The 24,004-nt window shown below is 40.3% G+C and overlaps 1 protein-coding gene across 1 annotated transcript in view; it reads right to left on the bottom strand.

Moving 5' to 3' along the window:
* Window positions 1–24,004, bottom strand: part of MCU (mitochondrial calcium uniporter) — a 170,245-nt gene that overhangs the window by 44,198 nt on the left and 102,043 nt on the right. Inside the window, exon 2 of the mRNA XM_058671753.1 lies at window positions 6,922–6,991. Coding sequence (XP_058527736.1) covers window positions 6,922–6,991 — 70 coding nt within the window. The remainder of the gene's footprint in view (window positions 1–6,921; window positions 6,992–24,004) is intronic.

The raw sequence follows: 24,004 nt of genomic DNA, 5'->3' as shown, positions 1-24,004 counted from the left end.
CCCTGGGGTTTTAGGAAGTCTGGCAGTGCCCGGGTTGCCTGGACAGGGCCCTTGAGCCTGCCTGTGAGAACTGGTCCTCCTCAGTGAAAAAGATGTAGTGCGCAGCTGGACCAGATCCACACAGAGGATATGGCAGCCCATTGGGACTTTCAGAAGACATTTGTTACCATAGCAAAGGAAGGAGTACAAGACAGATGGGACAACTATCCCAGGCCAATGATGACAGCAAAAAATCTGGGTGAATGGAGACTCAGGTAGACTATGTAAGCCAACGGACATTGAAAGTGTTCCTTCATCCTTGCATAGACAACATTTCAGAACTATCAAAACTACCTGGGCAGAACCCTTGCAGCATATGCCACATTAGGACCCTGGGTCAATATTGGGTGGCCTTTCCGCATCCTCAGATACTGGCATGGTTGGGAGCTGGGTGTGGCTTCTCCCCTTGTCTCCCTCCTCCCTCCAGATACAGGAAAAAGCACTGGAAAACTTGGAAACAATGATCATATCCACTTTTCCCTGACCCTTAATCCTTCACACCCTGATCAACTATGTGAGCATCATCTAAAATAAAAATTTATAAAAGGGGACTAATTAAGGATAAGTAAGGATGTTGACCTGCATTAAATCAAGTAATTTTGTATCTGTTTCTTGACAATTAATACAAGTTGATTTGGGCCCGGCGCCGTGGCCTAGCAGCTAAAGTCCTCGCCTTGAATGCCATGTGATCCCACATGGGCGCCGGTTCTAATCCCGGCAGCTCTGCTTCCCATCCAGCTCCCTGCTTGTGGCCTGGGAAAGCAGTGGAGGAAGGCCCGAGACTTTGGGACTCTGCACCCACGTGGGAGGCCCAGAAGAGGTTCCAGGTTCCCGGCTTCGGATCGGGGCAGCACCAGCTGTTGCGCTCACTTGGGGAGTGAATCATCGAAGGGAAGATCTTCCTCTCTGTATATCTGACTTTGTAATAAAAATAAATAAATCTTTTAAAAAAATACAAGTTGATTTTAAGATCTATATATATTTTAAGAGAGCAGAGAGAGAGAGAGAAGGAGAGAGAGAGAGAGAGAGAGAAGCTTTCCATGTGTTGGTTCACTCCCCAAAAGGCCACAAAGAGAGGGGCTGGACCAGGCTAACGCCAGGAACCAGAAGCTTCATTCGGATCACCCACATGGATGGCAAGGGTCCAAGTAACTCAGCCATCTTCCACTGCTGTCCTGGGCCCTTATCAGAGAGCTGGATCAAAAGTAGAGTGGCCAGTATACAAGCCAGTGCCCCATATGGGATGCCAGCACTGCAGGAAATGATTTCACTTGTTAAGCTACAATGTTGGCCTCCAAGTTGGTTTCTTAAAAAGAGCAAACAGGATTGGTAGGAATTCTGAGAACTACTCAAGCTATTAAAAATAGAAATCAAACCGGAGGAATCACAATTCCAGACCTCAAGACATACTATAGAGCAGTGGTTATCAAAACAGTCTGGTACTGGTACAGAAACAGAGAAGAAGATCAGTGGAACAGAATAGAAACACCAGAAGGGGATCCACACATGTATAGTCAACTAATCTTTGACAAGAAAACAGAAAACAATCCAGGTAAAAAACCTGGTCTATTCAATAAAAGCTGTTGGGACAACTGGATAGCAGCTTGCAGAATAAAGAAGCAGGACCCGTACCTGTCGCACTATACAAAAATCAGCTCTAATTGGCTCAAGGATTTAAATCTACACTCAGAAACCATTAAACTACTAAAGGAAAACATAGGAAGCACACTCCAAGATATAGGAACAGGGAAAGACTTTTTAGAAAAGACACCTAAAGCAACGGCGATCAAATCCAAAATGAACAAATGGGACTATATCAAACTAAAAAGTTTCTGTACAGCAAAAGAAACAATTAAAAAAGTGAAGAAACAACCAACAGAATGGGAAAAAATTTTTGCATTCTACACAAGTGACAGGGGACTAATATCTAGGATCTACAAAGCGCTTCAGAAACCCAAGGATAGTGAAAAAATAAACCCTGTAGCAAAATGGGCAAAGGAAATGAACAGACGTTTCTCAAAAGAACAGATACAAATAGCTAATAAACATATGAAAAAATGCTCAGGCTCTCTAGCCATCAGAGAGATACAAATGAAAACCACCTTGAGGTACCACCTAACTCCTGTGAGATTGGCCTACATTCAGAATTCGAAAAATAACACATGCTGGCGTGGATGTGGGGAAAAAGGTACCCTCCTTCACTGCTGGTGGGAGTGTAGGCTAGTACAATCATTGTGGAAATCCATATGGAGAGTGCTTGGAAAATTGCAAATAATCCTGCCATATGACCCAGCAATCCCGCTCTTAGGAATATACCCAACAGAAGTGAAATCTGCATACGAGAAGGGGATCTGTAATCCTATATTCACAGCAGAACAATCCACAATAGCAATGTCATGGAAACAAACCAGATGTGCGTCTAAGGAAGAATGGTTAAAAAAACTGTGGTACATCTATTCAATGGAATATTATTCAGCTGTCAAGAAGAACGATATTATTCTATTCAAAACCAGGTGGTCCCAACTAGAAACTATTATGCTCAGTGAAATGAGTCAATCAAAAAAGAATAAATACCATATATTCTCTCTCATATAAGGAAGCCAACATGGAAAGGTGGAGTTCATCAAGTGCCCATGGAGTTCTGATCTAAATATAGATTGCTGCAAGTCAGGTCCCACGGCAAGAGATGGTGAAAATTCTCTGTTCTAGGCATGTAGGCATTCCATGGATGAAGTAACAGCAGAGTATATTTAGCATGTTGTGAACATGAATATGGCAAATTGGCAGTTTCTGTCAGTTGCTGGCAATTGTTTAGAGTGATGACAAATATTATTTTGATTTTTTTGTGTGTTATTTAGTTATGAGGAAAGTGTATGGTAAGCAGTCCATTTGATGGTTTACTAACTTCCTCGTTGTTGAGAAGTCCAAGTTGATTATGTATTTAATATGATAACCATTTGTGTGCTGTGAATTGCATTAAGAGTTATGTAGGGCAGAGTTGATGCTTACTAAATGTACAAAATGGATTGATGAGATTAGCCAGTTAAATCTTTTCACCAGTAAGGCACTCAACAGCCCATGAGATATTTATTAAAAATGTCAAGTAAATCCTCTTATTTTTGTATCATAGTGTCAAATAGCAGTAAAATAAACATGTTAAGATCCTTAATCTACTGCTATGTTTCACTGTAAAATTTATCTTTGTTAAAATTTGCTTCTGTTCAAATTTGTTGAGATCGCACGTAAAAGTATCCTAATATTACTTTGGCTGGTATTTTCTAATTACTATATAATATTTTGGGAATGCAAATTTTATTTGAATGTCAACTACAGTTAAGCATGTGCCGTTTGTTTTTCTCACTCAGGTTTTGTAATTTGATGGAATGTTTTTATCACAGTTTAATAAATGTTTGCTTTATTAAAAAAAAAAAAGATAATCTTTTTAGTTTTCCTAAAAATATTATCTCCAACCCCTCAGGCAACACAGGGAACACCTACTAGCATTCATGTCCTAAGGTAACATCAAGCTAGCTACCTTAGTACAACTGTAATTACTGTTTAAAATGAATGAAATATTTCCTTGAGGGGACAGGCATTGTGTGGCACAGTGGACTGAGCTTCTGCTTAGGATGTCGCATCCCATATCAGACTGTGTGAGACTGAGTCCTGCCTCTGCTTCTAATCCAGCTTCCTGATGATAAACCTACAAAGAGAGAAGAAGAGGGCCAGGTGCTTGGACCGCTGCCCCCCATATCGGAGACCTGGATGGAATTCCTGGCTTCTGGCTTTGACCTGGCATGACCCTGTTTGCTGCAGGTATTTGGGGAATGCATCAGTGGGTCTAAGATCGCTCTCTCCCTATCTCCTCCTCTCTCTGTAATCTGTCTTTAAAATAAATAAATATTTCATGGGTCCCATGCAATGGCCTAGTGGCTAAATCCTCACTTTGCAAGTGCAGGGGTCCCACATGGAGCGGCCGGGACAGGAACCAGCATCCACATGGGATCCTGGCAGACACAAGGCAAGGACTTAAACTGGGCCACTGAGCTGGGCCCAGCAACCAAATGTTTTAAATGGATCGCATATTTAAGTTTTTTCAGAGAGGATACACAAATGGAAAATAAACAGTAACAATGTCATTGTGAAAATTAAAAGAAAATTAAGGAAGGAAGAAGGGAAAGTGGGAACAAGTGAGGGATATATTTTTTTTAAGATTTATTTTATTTTTATTGCAAAGTCAGACATATAGAGAGAAGGAAAGACAGAGGAAGATCTTCCATCTGATGATTCATTTCCCAAGTGACCGCAACGGCCAAAGCCAGGAGCCAGGAACTTCTTCCAGGTCTTCCACATGGGAGCAGAGGCCCAAGGCTTTGGGCCATCCTCAACTGTTTTCCCAGGCCACAAGCAGGGAGCTAGATGGGAAGTGGGGCTGCCGGGATTAGAACCAGCGCCCATATGGGATCCTGGTGCGTTCAAGATGAGGGCTTTAACTGCTAGGCCATGGCGCCGGGCCCGAGGGATGCTCTTTAAACTGTATGTATGGGGTACAGCACAATAGTCTACCTGCTCAATCCTTACCTTGCATGCGCGGAGATCTAATATGGGCACTAGTTCTAATCCCAGCTGCTCCACTTCCCATCTAGCTTCCTGCCTGTGGCCTGGGAAAGCAGTAGAGGATGGCTCAAAGTCTTGGGATCCTGCACCTGCATGGGAGACCCAGAAGAGGCTACTGGCTCATGGCTTTGGATTGGCCCAGCTCTGGCTGTTGTGGCCACTTGGGGGGTAAACCAGCAGGCAGAAGATCTTTGTCTCTCTTCTCTATAAACCTGCCTTCCCACAAAAATAAACAAATATTTTAAAAATAACTAACTATTTACTAAAAAAAAAAAAACTTTCTTGGGGCTGGTGTTGTGGCATAGGGATGACAGCATCCCATTTGGGCCCTGTTTGAGTCCCGGCTGCTCCACTTCCAATTCAGCTCTCTACTAACGTGCCTGGGAAAGCAGCTGAGGATGGGCCAAATGCCTGAGTTCCTGCCACCCATGTGGTACATCAGATGAAACTTCTGGCTCCTGGCTTTATAGCCTAGCATAGCTCCTATCATTGTGGTCATTTGTAGGGTGAACCAGTGGATGGAAAATTTGGTTCTCCCATTCTATTTCTGTCTTTTCATTTTTAAAATAAAAAATATTTTCTTACGGGTTGGTATATAACACTAGTAGCATTAAATAACTAAATTAACATAAAATGACAATACAAATTCATTAGTTTAAATTAAGTGCCATTAAACATTCATAAACACTGGCACAGGAATGTTACAGTGTGACCTGGTTGATATTATGTATAATTATACATTATACAATTTACTGAAATATATATAGACATATGCTAACACTGTATATGTATGTATATATATATTTCAGATAATATTATAAATTATAAAGATTAGAAATGTTTCCATGAAATACTGCTGGTTCAGCAACAGCTGAGAGGATTCAGCACCAAGAGTAATTATTTTTCACATTGAGATTGAAACACACAGTGTCACCTGGCAGTGATGACAGAGGAAGGCAATGAACCCTGGATGTGATGGCAAGATAGCTGTGGACAGACTTTGTGTGCCTGTTTAATCCACTGAAACAATGTTGGGGGGAAGAGAGACACCATGCACTGCTTTGGAAGGCCTTACAGAGGGAAGGGAGAAGGTAGCAGCGCAGGCGGCATCAAGGTTCCCTGGCTCGCACAATGTAGGAGGTACTGGTGTCTGGATTTTGTAATGACTTCTGAGTGGGGCAATGCACCCAGTATCCTCTGGCTGTAACAAAGTGGGTGCTGCTTTTTTATTTATACATTAAAGCTACAACTTTATTAGGTTTTTGCCTTTATAAGAGAAAAATCAGCTTAGAAAGATGTTTTTGATTATGGCCTATGTCTGCCTTCATCCCTTCCATACTACAAATGAGTAACTACAGATGGCTTTAGAGCACTTGGCAACCACAAGCACATTGTGTCTACAAATTCTGACAGCGAAGCAGCTTTGAGGAGGAGCTTCTGACAACACTGGGTAAATGACAGCAGTGATACACGTTGGGGGTTCTAGGGCTCTTGCGGTTCATCTTCCAGACTTCTTCAGTTTAAGGTGCCCTGGCAAAACTGAGGGATGCTTTCAAAGCTTTGTTGTGCCTAGGAATTACTGTTTATAAGGCTGAATTTACAGCTCTTTCAAACAAAATGCTACACAGAGGAAACATTTAGCAGTTCACCCCTGAGGCTAAGCAATGTATACTCCAAACATACAATACTGGGTAAGAGAAATGCTGAGTTATAAATACATCTCCCTCCACTGCTGTAAAGACATGCAGTGCCTGGATACCCTTGCATGTGTAGGACTGTGGACATTTACAAAGGCTCTCATGCATCTGTCACTCCCTTCCACATCACAGAGCACCACTGCCTTGAGCCAAAGAGGAGAAAACGACAAGGCAGGCAGTCTCAGACTGAGCTTCCTGTCTGGGCTCTGATGCCCTGAAAGGGCTTGAGCACTGGATCCATATCTGTGATGCGAACAACCAACGGCTGGCCAAATACCAAAGGCGGTGCTCTTGTGGCCCACACATCAACTACGTCCCCAGTTTGAAAACAGATGAATAGTTCATGGTTTATGATGATTTGATGAGTACTAGTTTCTCTTCTTGCTTTTCTTCTCTAAATTGACTAGATCTCCACCTAGATTACATTTTTCTTTTTAGCAGTCTCCTCTCTCTGACCCCCACGCCCACCACCTTAAGTGAATGAATATAGGTTATTGATTTTTTTTTTTTTACATCATGCTTAAAATCTGAGCTTAGAGAAGTAAAAAGTGGATTTGCCAAAACTCACCATCAGAGGGCACAACAGTACTGCAATACACAGCTCCCAAATTTTGCCAGGAAGAGAGCCTCTGGTGTACCTAGGAAATACATGGACATCTCCAATCAGAACACAACAAGAAATGTGTATGAGTGGATGTGTGTGTGACATAAGTAATATAAATTCTTTTGGTACAAAAGAGTAAAAATACACATAAAAGAAAATAAAACCCCCTCAAACTCCTATCACCATAAGGTAACAACACTGTAAGGTGAACATTTGGTGTTTTTAACATTATATGCAAACATATTTACAAACATGTATATGAGTCAAATGACATAGTACACAAATTAGAATTATATCACATAAATTTTTTTTTTTAAAAACAGAATACTGGTGTTACTGGTTGAAACTAGATTTTCTTGTTACACTCTCTTGTTGACCTTGGACTTTTAGTTCCTTCCTCTTTTCACTAGGCAGGAGACAGTTATCCCCTATTACCATAACTTTATCATGACATAAATAGGCAGCCGGCTTCTCTATTTACTCTCCTTTCGAAGATGTGGACAACCTCTCCCCTTGAGTCCTCAAATACACCTCCGCAGAGTGTCTGAAGGCAGCCACACACCCACCCACCTTTACTGCTTTAACAGTAATGTCAATGGACTTGTGGGTCAGGAATTTAGGCTTTCCTAATTAAACCAGGTTTCACAAAGAATACTGAATAAATATCTGACCTGCCAGATGTTTAATTTATTCCCTCTACCTTCTTATTTTCTCAGGTCCTTAAAGGATCAAAGAAGCAAGAAAGGAAGGTGTTAACTGACTGAAATTCAATGTTTTAGCCTGTGAGTCTGCCACGCTCTATCCCATGTCCTCAGAGAAGTAATTTAGGACTTTGTAATAATGATGCAAACTTTTACATGTGTATGGCATATGACAAACTTACATCCTTCCAATATCATCATTCCCAACTCTATCCAAGTGAAGAGAGCACACAGGATTGCTGACATTTACAAAAATATGTAAATAAAGCATTTTACAGTTACTAGAAATTTGGTTTACAGCTAGTTCAGTTTTTCAGGTATAAACACTTGGTTCATTAGGTATTAATTTTAGTCACAGTTAAGACATGGAAATCCAACTAATTGCTTTTTAAAATTTTTTTTATTAATTATTTTGCATTATGTGACAGTTTCATAGGCTCTGGGAATTCCCCCACCCCTCCGCACGCCCCTCCCCCCTGGTGGATTCCTCCACCTTGATGCAGTATTACAGTTCAAATTCAATCAAGATTCTTTCCTTGCAAACGTATACCAAACATAGAGTCCAGCTACTTATTGTCCAGATGGGTTGAACAGTTTCTTGGGGAGACCATTTCTGGTCCGAAGTTAGAGCTGGTAGAATATCATCCCAGTCAATTAAGAGTCCCAATATAACATCAACAGCAATTTGCAACATTATGGAATTGACATGGTTTTGAGTAACCAGTATGTTAAAAAAAAAAAAAAAAAAGCAAGCCGTAACCACAACCTATGATTAGCTCATTGACATTTCAATTTTAGTTTATATACAGGACCGGCTGCTATATACCTTAAAATGGCTATAAGGTACCATTCAGCTGTCTCGTGTCTATTTCATTTTAGTATTTAGCCATTTGTTGTGTTGAAGTATAATTTTGCTGATCTTGGCAGATTTTAGGATAATCTAGACTGGCTTGTAACTCTAACAAGACATTTGTCGACAATTAAGATGCAGAATATTTTTTGGGGGGGGGGGGTGTGTGTGCAGGAAAATCCTCAACACCATGGTGAGGAGTGACTAATCTTTGTGTCCCACCCAGCAAGGCATGAGCCAATCCACGCCAGCTCTTTCCTGTCAGATTCCAAGCTCTACTTTTTGTTGTTTGTCTATTTATTTTAGGTTTTTTTTAGTTTGTATGATTGTTTGTTTGCTATGAGGGGTTTTCGGAGCGACCCCGATGGTCATTGCGAGGGAGGGTGGGGGTCCAGAGTTGCAGCCAGGCTCGGACCAGAGAAAGCTCTCCTCCCTGGTCCCGAAGGACGTTTATTGTTCTTCTGTTTCTGCGGACCGCTCAGGGCTTCTGGTTGTCTTTCCGATGATGTTGGTTTCTGCACGGTAGTGTCTGGACTTCTTCCATCCCCTGCGGAAGCTCTTGTTGGGGGCTGGGGGTGGGTGACCTCAGAGTACTCGGCCTCCGAGGGCATCCAATTCCCTGTGGCCTCCTTGGCCAACTAACTGCTTTTTAACTGACAACACAGCTATCATGCAGTGATCATTCCTCTTATTTGAAATGGCATCTTCATAATTTCCCAAAGATTTGTATGAATCTGAATTTATTTCCAATCCTCTCTAACCATGTAACTACATTTCCCCTAGTATCTGATGAAATTAGTTTTCCTTTATTACTCTTCTTTTAGACTTTTCTGGTCATTCTTTCTTGTTTGTCCATATTAATTTGAGTCAGTTTATCTAGTTACACACACACACACACACACACACATATTTATTTTTTAATGCTACATGTAGTGGTTAAAGCCCAAAATCTGAAATCATCAAGTTCAGATTGTGTTTCTGTAACTCACTCTAAGCATAGTCTTGGTCAAGTTCATTCATTAGCTTCCTTTTGCTAGGGATTCTAAAATGAAAAAATGGACAAATTGATACGAATATCTACCACATAAAGCTGTGAGGACTCATCAGTAATCCATACAGAGCACTTAGAATAGAGCTTGGCATTGTGCATGCTCAATAAAAGTTAACTATTGTGCTTTCAAAAAATTTTTAAATTTTACTTTTGATGTTATTTACATAGTTGACAAAAAGGCAGACCCATGAGGACCACGGAATAGAGTGGGGAGGGTCAAGATATGGGGGAAGGTGGGTGGGACAAAGGCTTCCAATTTTTATTTCTTCCCTTTACTCTTGTATCTTTTCTTTGTTCCCAGTCCTATTAACTTCATGGATTGACCCATAAGAAATGAACACCTAAGTGACTTTGATTCTTTTTGCCCAAGAGCCTCTCCATTGCTGTGTTTTTTGTAAATCATTTGTGCTAGCTTTGTTTCAGGTATGAATGTATTCCTTCTCATTTCAGAATAAAATTCAAAGTTCTTTTAGATATCTGTGAGATCCAGTATGATACTCTTTTTATCTGTGACTTCGTCTCTTGCCACTTCCCCTTTGTGCCATCCTGCTTTAGCACTGTTTCTTGAACACTCTGGTTTCAGCCCCTCTGCAATGGCTATTCCCTCTGCTAAGAGCACTGCCTGAGAAGTTCCAAGGGAACTATCTGGATTTCCTTACTTCCTTGCAGTCTTTGCTCAAATTCCATCATCTGGCGAGGCCTATTCTGGTCACCCTATGCAAAATGGCGATCCCATGAGCTGGCATTCCTGATCCCTGTCATGTCGTACACTCAACCTCTCACAACAAAGTATTTATTTACTTCTCTCTTGTTTGTCTCCCCAAAACATGAAGCAAGAATTTTTAGCCTGTTTTGGCCATTTAATACTGCTTGGCAAATAACAAGTCCCATCAAACACATGTTGAATAAATAAATATTTATAACTGTAAACTATACCTCATAGTAAAATGCAAACTATGTTATGAACAATGGTGAGTGGATACAATTTTGTTATTTGTTCCCTTCCTGTCTACTTCAAGTTTAGTTTTTATTAATTCTCTTAGAGATGATCTTTCAATCTATGTTTCCACTATCTACTACATACACACTTCCTTCCACTCTAACACTTCAGCTTTCATTGGATTTATTTCAAATTACTTCTTTTGGCAGCTTGTTATAAAATGTGCCTCCACATCACTTCTGTCCCTCATTCTTCTAACTTCCTTATGTCACTGGTAGCATGTCAAGTTTACTACATTGTCAAGATTGAGAAGATTCATATTCTGCTCAGTAAACCTCACTTCCTGATTTCCTTAAGACTTAATTCTGTAGACTAGTGGACTTCAGGCCCGCTGTCAATTATCTGGCTGGAGTTTGCTCCTTTCATTTGTTGGTTGGCTGAACTTCTTCTCATTGCAGTAGGACTCATGAGATCTAAACTTCCTGAAGCTTGACATGTTAATACTAGATTAACTTTTCTTTGAGGGGTTGGAAGGTGAAGCGACAGGGAGCTGTATTTGCCTGACCTTGCTGGGATGTGCGACCTTGAAGATCTCCCGGGTTTTCCCACACATCTCCCAGACCTTTGATCCATCTGGCAGGCTTCCCTGATCCAGCGTGTTTTGGAATTGCTGACATTGCCCAGATTGTGCTTAAAATGCTGGCCGTGGCTCTGTTTCTCACTCTCCTCGACCCAAAGCATAGGAAGAGAAGGATGGAACTGTGGCCTTTGCTGCACCATCATTAGCTTTTTAATACAGACACTTTGGATTGAACACAGAAGTAGAGACCACCAGGTGAGAAAACACACGTATCCATCACCTGGTTCTCTATTTGCCAAATGTGCTTCATTTGTAGTCATTCCAGTATCTGAAAGAAAATTCACTTTCATATCACTTCATCTGAAAATAGCTCCCTCTACACCTCCAAAAAGTGCTCTACCATCTACAACTTATCCTTAACAATAGTAAGAGATGTTTGTGTGGGCAGAGACCACTTTGATACATGAGAGCTTATGAATTAGATTAGAATTAGATTCTACAGCACATGCATTGGTTGGCTAGCTACTTGTTTTTATAAATATAATTGTACTGTAACACAGCCAAGCTTATTCATTTATTTACTCTATGTCGCCAATTAATATACTTTTACACTACAACAGAACTGAAGAATTGTGTAGTTTTGAGAAAGTACTGAAAAGCTACAGCAGAGATCACATAGCCCAAAAAGTCTACATTTACCACCTGGCACTTTAAGAAAATTTCAGTTTTTCCAGTTTTGGAAAAATTTGCTTTTTCAAAGTATTTCCAGTTCATTTGGAAATTATAGTGGCAACACAGCATATCACTTTTCAAATGTTCACTAACATACATAAATCTTATCCTTTAAGTCAGTAACTTATAGTTTTAACTTAATAAGGCCAACTAAAACAGAAATGAACTTGCTGTTGTCTTCTCCTTGAATTAGTGCAACAACAAACGACACATAAAAATGAACATGAGGGGATTATAAAGGAGGGAATTAGAAACGCTCTAAAACCAAAGCTTTCATTGTCATTATGAACTGTGTTCCACGGCTCCACTAAGCTGAATGTATTTCATGGTTTAAATATTACTATTCTTAAATTATAACAAGAAACAAGCAAACTTAAATTATACATTTTTCCCTTACACTAGTAGACTTTGAATAAATACTTGACTGATGCTGAAAGTTTCAGAAACATCTTAAGAAATCATAAAAAGAAACATCAGCAATAACATTGGGGCAAATGGCATGTATTATTCACATATTTAAATTTCACAGACACAGACCAAGATCAAGACCAAGTATTTGGAATGAATAAAAATCAGAGAGAGGATACATCTCCAGGTAGTATAAATATCAAATGAACAATGTGAATTAGTGCCTCCCTGGTACTTTAAAAAAATGCAAATTTATACTTTTGATAGGACAGTCCATGTCTATGATAAGGAAATTGAGAACTTTAAGGTAAAGCAGGGGCACGTAGTTAAAGCCTTTACTTTAGTTACAAGCTAGTTATGTGTCATGTCTCTCTTGATATTACATCTGTTTTCCATAAACTTAAACCCCAGGAGAATACAAATGCTAGTGTTACAAATTTAAAGCTAAACTATAAAACAGTGTAACTGTATCTTCAAGCTATAAGACTCAAGCCAATTAAAAAAAAAAAATCAAACCTTGGTATTATAAAGACATTTCATGTCCCCAGAGTAAATTATCAAATTCAAGTCAAAACCGACTTTCACATCCTTTATTACCATAATAAATTATGCAACTTTCCCTTCATTCACCTTTCATGGTTCAGAAGAGCAAACTCAGCAGTACATTCCTGCCAGCAACTTGAAACAACTGTCAAGGCTACATAACCTGTCAATATCCTCCACATCCTCCCAGACAGCAGTCCAAAGAAGGCAGGGGGATGAGAGGAGAGGGAGGGTTAGTAATCCAGTTCTTGGTATTTCAAAAAAATTCAAACTTCATTAGAAAGTACAAATACCTGTATCAAACTACATTAAATTATATTAATTAGTTCAAATAATCTTACACAGAATAAATTTATATATTTATATATCCCAAGGCTAAATTTTGATAAATAACCTTGCCATGCCACAGATCAACAATGTTAAATTATATCCACCATTTTCCTCAGTATATATTTTTCATGCTGTTGAAAGTCAGAGAGAAGGCGGTAGAGAAAAAGCAGAGAGAGAGAGAGAGACACGTTCCCCCCAGTGTTCACTCCTCCAGATGACCACAACAGCCAGGCCTAGGCCAGGCTGAAGCCTGGAGTCAGGAGCTTCACCCAGGTGGTTCCTCATGGGTAGCAGGGATCCAATCACTTGGGCCATCCTCCACTGCTTTTCCCAGGCCATCAGCAGAGAGGTGGATCAGAAATAAAGCAGCTGAGACAATAATCAGCATTCATGGCCCCGATACCATAGCCTAAGTGGCTAAAGTCCTTGCCTTGCATGCACTGGGATCCCATATGGCCACCGGTTCTAATCCTGGCAGCCCCACTTCCCATCCAACTCCCTGCTTGTGGCCTGGGAAGGCAGTCAAGGATGGCCCAAAGCCTTGGGATCCTGCACCCATGTGGGAGACCAAAAGGAAGCTCCTGGCTTCAGATTGGCTCAGCTCTGGCCGTTGTGGCTGCTTGGGGAGTAAACTAGTGAACAGAAGATCTTCCTCTCTGTCTCTCCTCTGTATAGCTGAGTTTCCAATAAAAATAAATAAATCTTTGAAAAAAAATAATCAGCATCCAATTGGGATTCCAGCATTACAGGCAGGGGTTTTTCCCACATCACAATGCCGGCCCTTTCTTCAGTATAACATTGAATGCTTAAAAAAAAAAAAAAAAAAGAGCCTTTCAACATCATTTCAAAAGTTTCCATTTTGAGTTCAGAATATCCATGTTTCAGCAAACTTACCAAATCTATCTCTAGCATCCAATGCTTAAGAACATACTATAGTAAACGTGTAAAACTGTTTCTGTTGAAACAAGACAGCTTCTACAACATGGGAGCGGTTCCCCCCACCCACCGCATGGCTAATATAAAACCATTGAAACATCAAATCAAGAATAATTTCTTGCTACCTTCTAATCTACCAATACACTGAAGCTTAAACCCTGGCATCTGGTAAGGGCAGAAAACACTGCAGTTAGAAGAGTAGAGCTTGGTTCTAGAAGGGCCTACCTCTCATTTCAACCCAGAAGATGCCGTTTCTCCAGCTATTAAAGACAAGAATGACAGCAATAAGAAAACTATTTCACAAGGCTAGTTTCACTTGAAGGTGATGATAGAAACGTGGTAACACACGGCACTTTATGTTCAACATTTTACATTCTACAGAAACAAACTGAAAAACAGATCTTAATCTCTTTAAGGGGTTCTTATTATAAAGAAATTAGTAAGTATATTGCATTTCAAAAGCCACGGCTATCTCTGAACACAGAAATATACAACCATAATATGGTATTAAAGGTAGACACCTTAGGTTTTCAAAGAGTATCTCTTTTGATAGCAGAAAGGAAGATATGTAACAGGGGTCAAGTGTGGTACAGCAGGGTGAGCCAAAGCTGAGATAACAGCAGCTCTGCTTTCAGTCCAGCGTCCTGCTCATGCAGGCTGGCAGGCAGCAGATGGTGGTGCAAGTGCTTGGCCCCTGCCACTCCGTGATGAACACCCAGAAGGAGCTCCAGGCTCTTGGCTTTCACTGGGTCCAGGACTGGCTGCAGTAGGCATCTGGGGCATAAACCATTGATGGAAGATCTTTCTCTCTTTGACTCTCTCTCAAAAAATAACTTTTTTTTTTAAAAGATTTATTTTTATTACAAAGTCAGATACACAGAGGAGGAGAGACAGAGAGGAAGATCTTCCATCCGATGATTCACTCCCCAAGTGAGCCGCAACGGGCCGGTGCTGAGCCGATCCAATGCCGGGAACCAGGAACCTCTTCCGGGTCTCCCACGCGGGTGCAGGGTCCCAATGGATTGGGCCGTCCTCGACTGCTTTCCCAGGCCACAAGCAGGGAGCTGGATGGGAAGTGGAGCTGCCGGGATTAGAACCGGCGCCCATACGGGAACCCGGCGTGTTCAAGGCAAGGACTTTAGCCGCTAGGCCACGCCGCCGGGCCCTCAAAAAATAACTTTTTAAAACTGTAAAAATATATACAGATATTTAAAGCACCAGAGTAAACACAGGGCATATGTTACTCTACTGTCAATAACTAACCAAAGCAACATATTTTCTGACACAGTTTAAGTGAAGATGGCATTTATGGTTGGTAAATTATACATTATAACTTAATATTTTGAAATATTTACCACATTATAACACATGCCAACAGTCCTCTACTAGAAAACATTGTAACTTTATAATACAAGTCATAATTCAACTTACATCTCTTTAATGTTCAAGAAACCGTCACATTTATAAAATAAGATCATGTGCAAGCCTCCTGTTAAACTTTAATATCAGTTTTCTAGTTAGGATATTAACTCTGGCCATGAATTATCAATAAGGTTATTTAAAAATACTTGCTCACAATACTGGATTAAGTAAGTTAATGCATAAAAATGCTCCAATTAAAAATATGGTAAGACTTGTGGACAAAACATTCTTTACCACTGCTGACCTACAGTAGACTGAAGTAATCAGAGACCTCCAAACCTTAATTACTCCAAACCATATTACCTAATATAATATTAACTGGTGAAATGTCATCTATTTGATCCAAATACAACTATTTATCAATATAACTGAGAACTAGAAATGCTCACTAAATAATTTCTTATATTGGGTTTTGAAATGAAAACTAGATTATAAGATTGGAAAAGATCAGAGCGACTGCTAACATAGCAATACATAAGAAGTTAAGAAACTTTGGTAAAAATGAACTTCACTAATAAAGTTTGTAGTATTATCCCCAAATTACAACCTACATTGTACAAAGAACAGAGTCTAACATCTACTAACCTTCATTGCACAAGTCTCTGGGTCAATTCTGCACCAACGTTTGGAAGGTGTTTCTATCATCATGGTATGTACATCTTACCCTGAATGTTGGATACACTTGCAACTGTTGAGGGTCTTGGGATAGATATGCTGAGGAAATCACACGGTGAAATTGTTTTCTTAGATGGCAGCTTGCCCTCCCCAATGTAAACTGGAAAAGTATTTTGTTTTATTATTTTTCTTTTATTCAAAATCTAGTATTTGGGCCAGTACTGAGATGTAGCAAAATATAGCCACCACCAGTGATGCTGGAATCCCATCTGGTTGCTGGTACACGTCCAAGCTGCTCCACTTCTGATCCACCTTCCTGCTCATGACCTGTGAAAAGCTGAGGAAGATGACCCATGTGTTTGGGCCCCTGAAATTCACCTGAGAGACTCCAGGTCCTGAGATGAAGCTCCTGGCCTGGCTACAGCCTGGTTTAGTCCTGGCTTTTGTGGCCATCTGAAGAATGAACCTACAGATGGAAGATCTCTCTTTTTCTCATTCTCTCTCTGACTTCCAAATAAATACGTGAATCTTTTTCTTTCCTTTTTTAAGAATTTAAAATTTGTAAGGGAATGAAAATCATACTTAGTTGCCCCTTAATAAAACTCTAGCTGTTTTAATTTTTTTAAACAAGATTTTATTTTTATCTGAAAGGCAGATCTGAGGAGAGACAGAGTGAACTCTTGCTGGGTCACTCCCCAAATGGCCACAATGGTTGCATCTGAGCTAATCTGAAGCCAGAATCCAGGAGCCTCTTCGGGATCTCCCATGTGAATGTAGGGGCCCAAAGCTTTGGGTCATCCTCTGTCACCTTCCCAGGCTATAAACAGAGAGCTGGATTGGAAGTGGAGCAACCAGGACATCAATTGGTGTCCATATGGGATGCTGGTGCTTTTAGGTGGAGAATTCACCTGTTGAGCCATTATATTGGCCCGATCTTTTTGTCTAATATTTTAATGAAAAATTTCAAATACATATTCAAGTTGAAAGAATTTTACAGCAAACACGCTTATTCCCTTTTTAAAAATTGTACATTCGCACATATCAGTTCATCCCTCTACTTAACAAAGTTTAATCGCAGCTTCTTTCATTACTTTTAAACATATTCTACTTTCCAGCCCTCGTTTCTTTGCATTGATTCCAGATTGTGTGCCTATCCCTTTCTGCCTGCTACGCTGCCATCTATCCACCTGTTTGGATGTCTGCCTCTCTTCAAGAGTATCGATCAATCTGAAGATTACACTTATTTATTTACATATTGGCATCACCCAGGACACTAAGACAAAGCAGAAAAGTAAGAAATATGTATTTAACTGGGTTGTTTTCTTTTTCTAAATTCATTTGAAATGCAGAGAGAGAAAGAAAATTTCCCATTTGCTGGTTCACTCCATAAATCCCTCCCACAGCCAGGGAAAGGCCAGGCTGAAGCCAGAAGTCAGTCCAATCCTACCTATGCATCACCTGCGTTCCCTTCCTGGATGTGCATTAGCAGGAAGCTACAGCTGGGATCAGAGGTGGGACTTCAACTCAGCCACGTAGATAGGGAATGTGGGCATCTCAAGTAGGTTGGTTGCTTGTTTTTAATTTTAAAGATTTATTTATTTTTTACTGCAGAGGCAGATTTAGAGAAAGAAAGAGAGCTTCCATCTTTTGGTTCACTCCCCAAGTGGCCTCAATGGAGCTGAGTTGATCTGAAGCCAGAAGCCTCCTCTGGGTCTCCCAGGTATGTGCAAGGTCCTAAGGCTTTGGGCTGTCCTTGACTGTACTCCCAGACCACAAGAGAGCTTGATGGGAAGTGGGGCAGCTGGGACACAAACTGGCACCCATATGGGATCTTGGTGCATGCAAGGTGAGGACTTTGGCCACTAGGCTACCATGCTGAGTCCCCACATAGCTTTTAACCACTTTGTCTAACACTGGTTCCAATACAGTTGTTGTCTTTGTCTTCTTTATGGCACATCTTTTCTAAAAACATACTTAGTTATTAGAGGCAGAAAGATAGAGACAAGGACAGTGGGAGACAGTACAGATTCACTTTCTAACGCCCTCAACTATCAGAAACAAGGAACTCAATCCAGAGCTCCACTGGCGAGTCAGGAAGCTGGTGCCAGGAACCAGAGCTGCGGATCAACCGAGGCACGCCGCTGTGGGATGTAGCCATTGGAACTGCTAGGGACACACACCCCATGCCCCAGTTTCCCTCACCAGCTATATAACTGCTTTATGTTACACATTTCCCCTGGAGAATTATTACTAGCTTGTGATTTTACAGATGAGTTATTTTGAGAAATGAGGAAGAAATGATAATTTGTATAATCATTTATGGATATATGTAAAGTCCAAATTTCTTCAGATACATATTAAAGCTCTGCTTTAGTTGTTTTTTTTTTTTAAAGATTTTTTATTTTATCACAAAGTCAGATATACAGAGAGGAGGAGAGAAGAGAGGAAGATCTTCCGTCCGATGATTCACTCCCCAAGTGAGTCGCAACGGCCGGTGCGAGCCGATTCGATGCCGGGAACCTGGAACCTCTTCCGGGTCTCCCACGTGGGTGCAGGGTCCCAAAGCATTGGGCCGTCCTAGACTGCTTTCCCAGGCCACAAGCAGGGAGCTGGATGGGAAGTGGAGCTGCCGGGATTAGAACCGGCGCCCATATGGGATCCCAGGGCGTTCAAGGCGAGGACTTTAGCCGCTAGGCCACGCCGCCAGGTCCTCTGCTTTAGTTTTGATTGCTGTAGGCATAAATGCATTATGGGATCATTAAATATATTGCCATGTATTACTTTTGAATGACAAAAACTCCAAATGCACAACCACTAAAGAACTCACTATCACAGAAAACCAAGTATGTGTATATTTCAACAACCATTTGTTCATTTTGGAGCAGCAAATAGATTTAGATGGAATGAAATCAGAATGTAAACTCTGAAGGAACATAAACCCTCAGTACTTATTAAGCAACTTAACATGGCTGGCTTAAATGTTTTTGCGGAGAGTAAAAAAAGAAAATTCATTTGGTTGCTCTTTTAGGTAGGATAATTTCATTTGGCAAGCCTTTTTTTTTAATCTCCTGAATTCATATTTCTTATCACAGGATCTTTATGTCTGCAGAACCTCAGGATGTGCTGAAACAACAACATGGCAGCCGTAGAGTAGCATCTTCTGTCAGTGAATCAATTGAATCAAAGTCCCTTATTTGAAGCGGTATTAAGTTACAGGAACTTTTAAATACAACAACTTTTCAGAATGTTTTATTTTGCTCAGTGATGAGGAAACAGGTACTAGTGACATTTATGATTTTTTTTAAAGATTTATTTATTTTTATTGGAAAGTTAGATATAGAGAGAGGAGGAAAGACAGAGGAAGATCTTCCATCCGATGATTCACTCCCCAAGTGAGCCGCAACGGCTGGTGCTATGCCTATCCGAAGCCAGGAGCCAGGAACCTCGAACCTCATCTAGGTCTCCCACACGGGTACAGAGTCCCAAGGCTTTGGGCCATCCTCGACTGCTTTCCCAGGCCACAAGCAGGGAGCTGGATGGGAAGTGGAGCTGCCGGGACTAGAAGCAGCGCCCATGTGGGATCCCAGGGCGTTCAAGGTGAGGACTTTAGCCGCTAAGCCATGGTGCTGGGCCTGACATTTATGATTTCTATACTTTATAGAATTAGAGTTTTCCATGGGTTTTCTGAAGTGTTTGACCACTCTAAGGGTGCTGGGGGCTATAAGAGTTCTATGATTTTACCAGACAAAATGCAGTCCAAGGCCCCTCAGCTTTGGCCAAACCTGGGAGCTCATCAGAAACGCAAATTCCTGGATCCCACCTCAGTGGATGAAGAGCTGCACTTTAACAAGTCATCAGGGAGTTCACATGCATGGGCAAGAGTGAGAAGCACTGCTACTGTTCATCCAAATGAGATTCAAGGGAGCCTGTTAATTAGCTCCACTCACCTTGTCTTGTTTATCAGGACCTCAGCATAAGCAACTCAGGCTGGTGGAAACTAATGTGATATGGAAAACCAAAACAAAGCACAGCTTTGGGAGTTAGCAGAGCTGTAGTCTAAGCTCCAGCTGCATGACCTTGACCCTGGGATCTTCCCATGTGTAAAATTAACAGATGATATATTGTAAGGTGTTTCTCATTCCGGGAGCTGTACACTCCTCAAAATAAGTTCTGATACAGCTTTTGCAAACACATGAGATTCCCATCAGGAATTTAGAGGAATGGCTCAACTATAATGTATATTCCTCAAAGTATGCAGACAAATAAAAGGCAAGCTTGTTTTGTTGGGGGAAAAAAAAACCCTCTGAAAACCACGCATATTTTTTTCACAATACGTATTTCCCATTGACTTTTTGAAGATGCCTCAAGAAACTAGGCTTAACGTTACAGAGTCCTGTCTGTCATTTGCTTTATATGTATTCAGGATTGAAGCTCAACCACTTTCATTTTCACACTCAGTTTCTGGAAGAGACACAGAATGACTGGGGAAGTGGGTGGCTGCTATGAATAATTCTTAGCGCTTCCTTTGTTCTGGAACACCGAGAAAGCACAGGTTACAGGTGGAAATATGGAAAAATTAAAATCAATTTTGTATTTTGCCCAGGAGTGACACATGTTGCTGTTTGAAGGAAAAATATAACTGAAGTATTTACAAGTCTTACGATGTTTGTCACTGACAATAATAAATTACACTTGAATGCTTGTGTGATTGTATGTATGCAGAGAAAAATAATGCGAATGTGGTAAAATCTTAATAACTGAGCAATGTGCATGAAAGATGTAAGACTTTATATTGGACTCTATTTGCAATTCTTCCGTAGCTTTGAAATTATGCCTATGAACGAAGCTGAGGTAGAAAAAGAATTAACCTAAGCCTCTACTGACTCCAATATGCTCTATTGGCATTTTTTTTTGTAAAAGTTACATAAACATTTATACATATACATATATTATTTTTTTAATCTTTACATGGTATCAGAAAAACTTAAAACACAAGGGGGAAACTCCATATATAGAAGATTCCATTAAGTGATACTCCTATATTATTTACTTTTGCCTTTACTTACAGACTTGGTTAATTTTTTTCTTAGGCAAGGCTAAAATAAGCGGGAGGGAGATGGCCTAAAAAGCCATCTCATATCTTCCAGATACTACAAAAATCAAACTAAGAAGTAGGCCCCAAGTGATTTTCATTTTTGTGCTAGCTCTAGTTAATAATGAAAAGAATGCAATTACCACTCACAAATATAAATAACCACAGGCTTTTCTTATTCTCCTGCAAGGAGAGGGACACAACAGATGCTATAAAAATCACTCTCCACCCACCCACGTGTTCTGCAAGTGCAAGGTCTTATGCACCATGAGAAGAAAAAAAGCATAAAAGGGCAAAGTTGTAGCAAAGCAGTTTCTTTTGTTTCACAATTTCTTTTCCATGTATTATATGCAATCTCATCGATTTTTAAAATAATTTAGAAGCTGCCTGCATTTCCAACATAATTATCCTGCTTTGTAGGAAATCTCAAACCAGAATACAAGCAACAGAGTCCTGTGCCAGCTGATGAAGGAGGCACTCCTGCAGCCCTTCCAGACTTTAGCTAGCAGGAAAGCTCTGAGAACTAACAAATCTACCTGTAATGAACAGAGATTATAACACAGTCACAGATCTTACTTGTTTTTAATAATCTGGCTTCATGTAAATGTACCAAATTTGATATTTTCTCTACCTTTAGCTGAAAAGATTTTAATTTGCTTCATCTTAAGAAAATATCTTTAATTAAGCCATTCCAAGGTATAACTCAGAATATGAACGTATTACTTTAAATTTTTATAAAAGAATAATAGTCATTAAAGTTTTTAAAAGTACAATAAAAAAGGGAGGATCAAATAAAAGAGCTAAAGCTTTTTTCAAATAGGTTTGGTACTGAGGTACATCTGCTATGCCGCTTCCAATTTAGCTCCCTGCTAACGTGCTTGGGAAAGCAGCAGAGGACAGCCCACATCCCTGGGCTCCTATACTGACATGGGAGACCTGGAAGAAGCTCCTGGCTCTAGCCTGACCGAGCCCCTGCCTATGCAGCACTTGAGGACTGAAGCAATGGATTGAAGATCTCTCCCCTTTTATCTTCCTTTCAAAACAAAACCAAAATCTTTTTTTTTGTATGTGCCTACACAAAAAATTTGCTGTATTTTATTCCTTTTTTAAATTTTTGAATTTTATGGTATAATTCAAATAAATAAAATCTTTAAATAATTTTTTTTACATACATACATAGCACAGTGGGTAAAGCTGCTGCCTACACTGCTGGCATTCCTTATCGGCTCTGGTGAGTCCATGCTGTTCCACCTCTTATCCGGCTCCCTGCTAATGGCCTGGGAAAAGGGGTAAAAGGCAAGCCAAATGTTGGGGCCCCTGCTATCTATGCGGGAGAGCTAGAAGAAGCTCCTTGGCCCAGCGCTAGCTGTTGTGGCCATCTGGTGAATGAACCAGAGGAAGAAAGAGTTCTCTTTCTCTGCCTCCAAATAAATAAATAAATCTTTAAAAACAAAATAACCTGAAAACATTTGACTCAGAACTATACTTGGCTCACTCTGTTTGGCTTTCCTGTCCGTTTTCTACTTAGGAACAACCCAGGGCCACGCTAAGCGGGTAATTCAAGCTACAAGTTCACACAGCCGGAGAGTCAGTAGATCCCTCTCTACAGACTCCAACCAGGAACATCACTCCAACCTCTTCATTTTCTAAGCACAAAGAGAGCCAATCAAATACATCAAAGGCACATAACCAGGAATGGTGTTAAATCTTTTAAAATTCTTATATAGAAATTTAAGAAGCTAGGAACAAGGGAAATTTCAAAAAATCGCTATAAGACAGATTGGTAAAAAAGAATATGTGATCCATTAAAACCTTTGTAATCGTTATGCTAATTACACCTTTGGCTCTAAAAATCCAATAGGCAGAATAGGGCCTTCCAAAGATCTGCTGTGGGAGAACTGACAGCTAACCAATGTACTGTCTTCTAGTCCCTTACACACGGCACACTTCAATCATCTGGGTCTTCATTATGCTTTTTCTTTGTAGATATGGCACATCTTTATAGATTTATTAATAGGTATTTATATTACTGTAAGCTTTCCTACATATTTTATTGTTCTAATTGCTGAAACACAGAAATATAATTTTTAAGACTCTGTATTGAATTATAATGGGAACATTTTCTCCATGCATGTACAACTGACTTCACAAACTGATCGTGTCCAACACAAAACTGATTTTTATATCCTGATGTCATTTCCAACAATCCTGAGATGTATTGTTTTCACTGTACAAAAGCATATCACTTGCAAAGAGACTGTTATTGCTTCCTTCCTGACACCAACTTCATTTTTTCTTCTCTTATTACGCTCTAAGTTTTTCAGTCCAGCAGTGACTAATGATAGCACGAGTCAACTTTATCTCAGTCCTGAACTCACCAGAAAACTTTTCTTTTAAAGATTCATTTATATTTATTGGAAAGTCAGATATACAGAAAGGAGGAAAGACAGAGAGGAAGATCTTCCGTCCAATGGTTCACTCCCCAAGTGACCACAACATCCAGAGCTGAGCTGATCTGAAGCCAGGAGCTAGGAGCCTCTTCTGGGTGTCCCACGCGAGTGTCATGGTCCCAAGGCTTTGGGCCATCCTCGACTGCTTTCCCAGGCCACAAGCAGGGAGCTGGATGGGAAGCGGGGCCGCCAGGATTAGAACCGGCGCCCATATGGGATCCCAGTGCATGAAAGGCAAGGACTTTAGCCACTAGGCTATTGTGCCGGGCCCTCAGAAAGTTTTTCAATACTTCATCGTTAATTGTAACATACATTTGCATTTTTATAGAAAATTTGCATAAGGTAAAGAAACTCATATTCTTAGTTTGCTTAAGGAGTTTTAATTATTTTTAAAAGA

This window comes from Ochotona princeps, chromosome 13, assembly GCF_030435755.1.
Source record: "Ochotona princeps isolate mOchPri1 chromosome 13, mOchPri1.hap1, whole genome shotgun sequence".
In the NCBI taxonomy this organism is placed as follows: Eukaryota; Metazoa; Chordata; class Mammalia; order Lagomorpha; family Ochotonidae; genus Ochotona; species Ochotona princeps.
The sequence above is the reverse complement of the archived record's forward strand: the minus strand, read 5'-3'. Positions and strand labels throughout refer to the sequence as shown.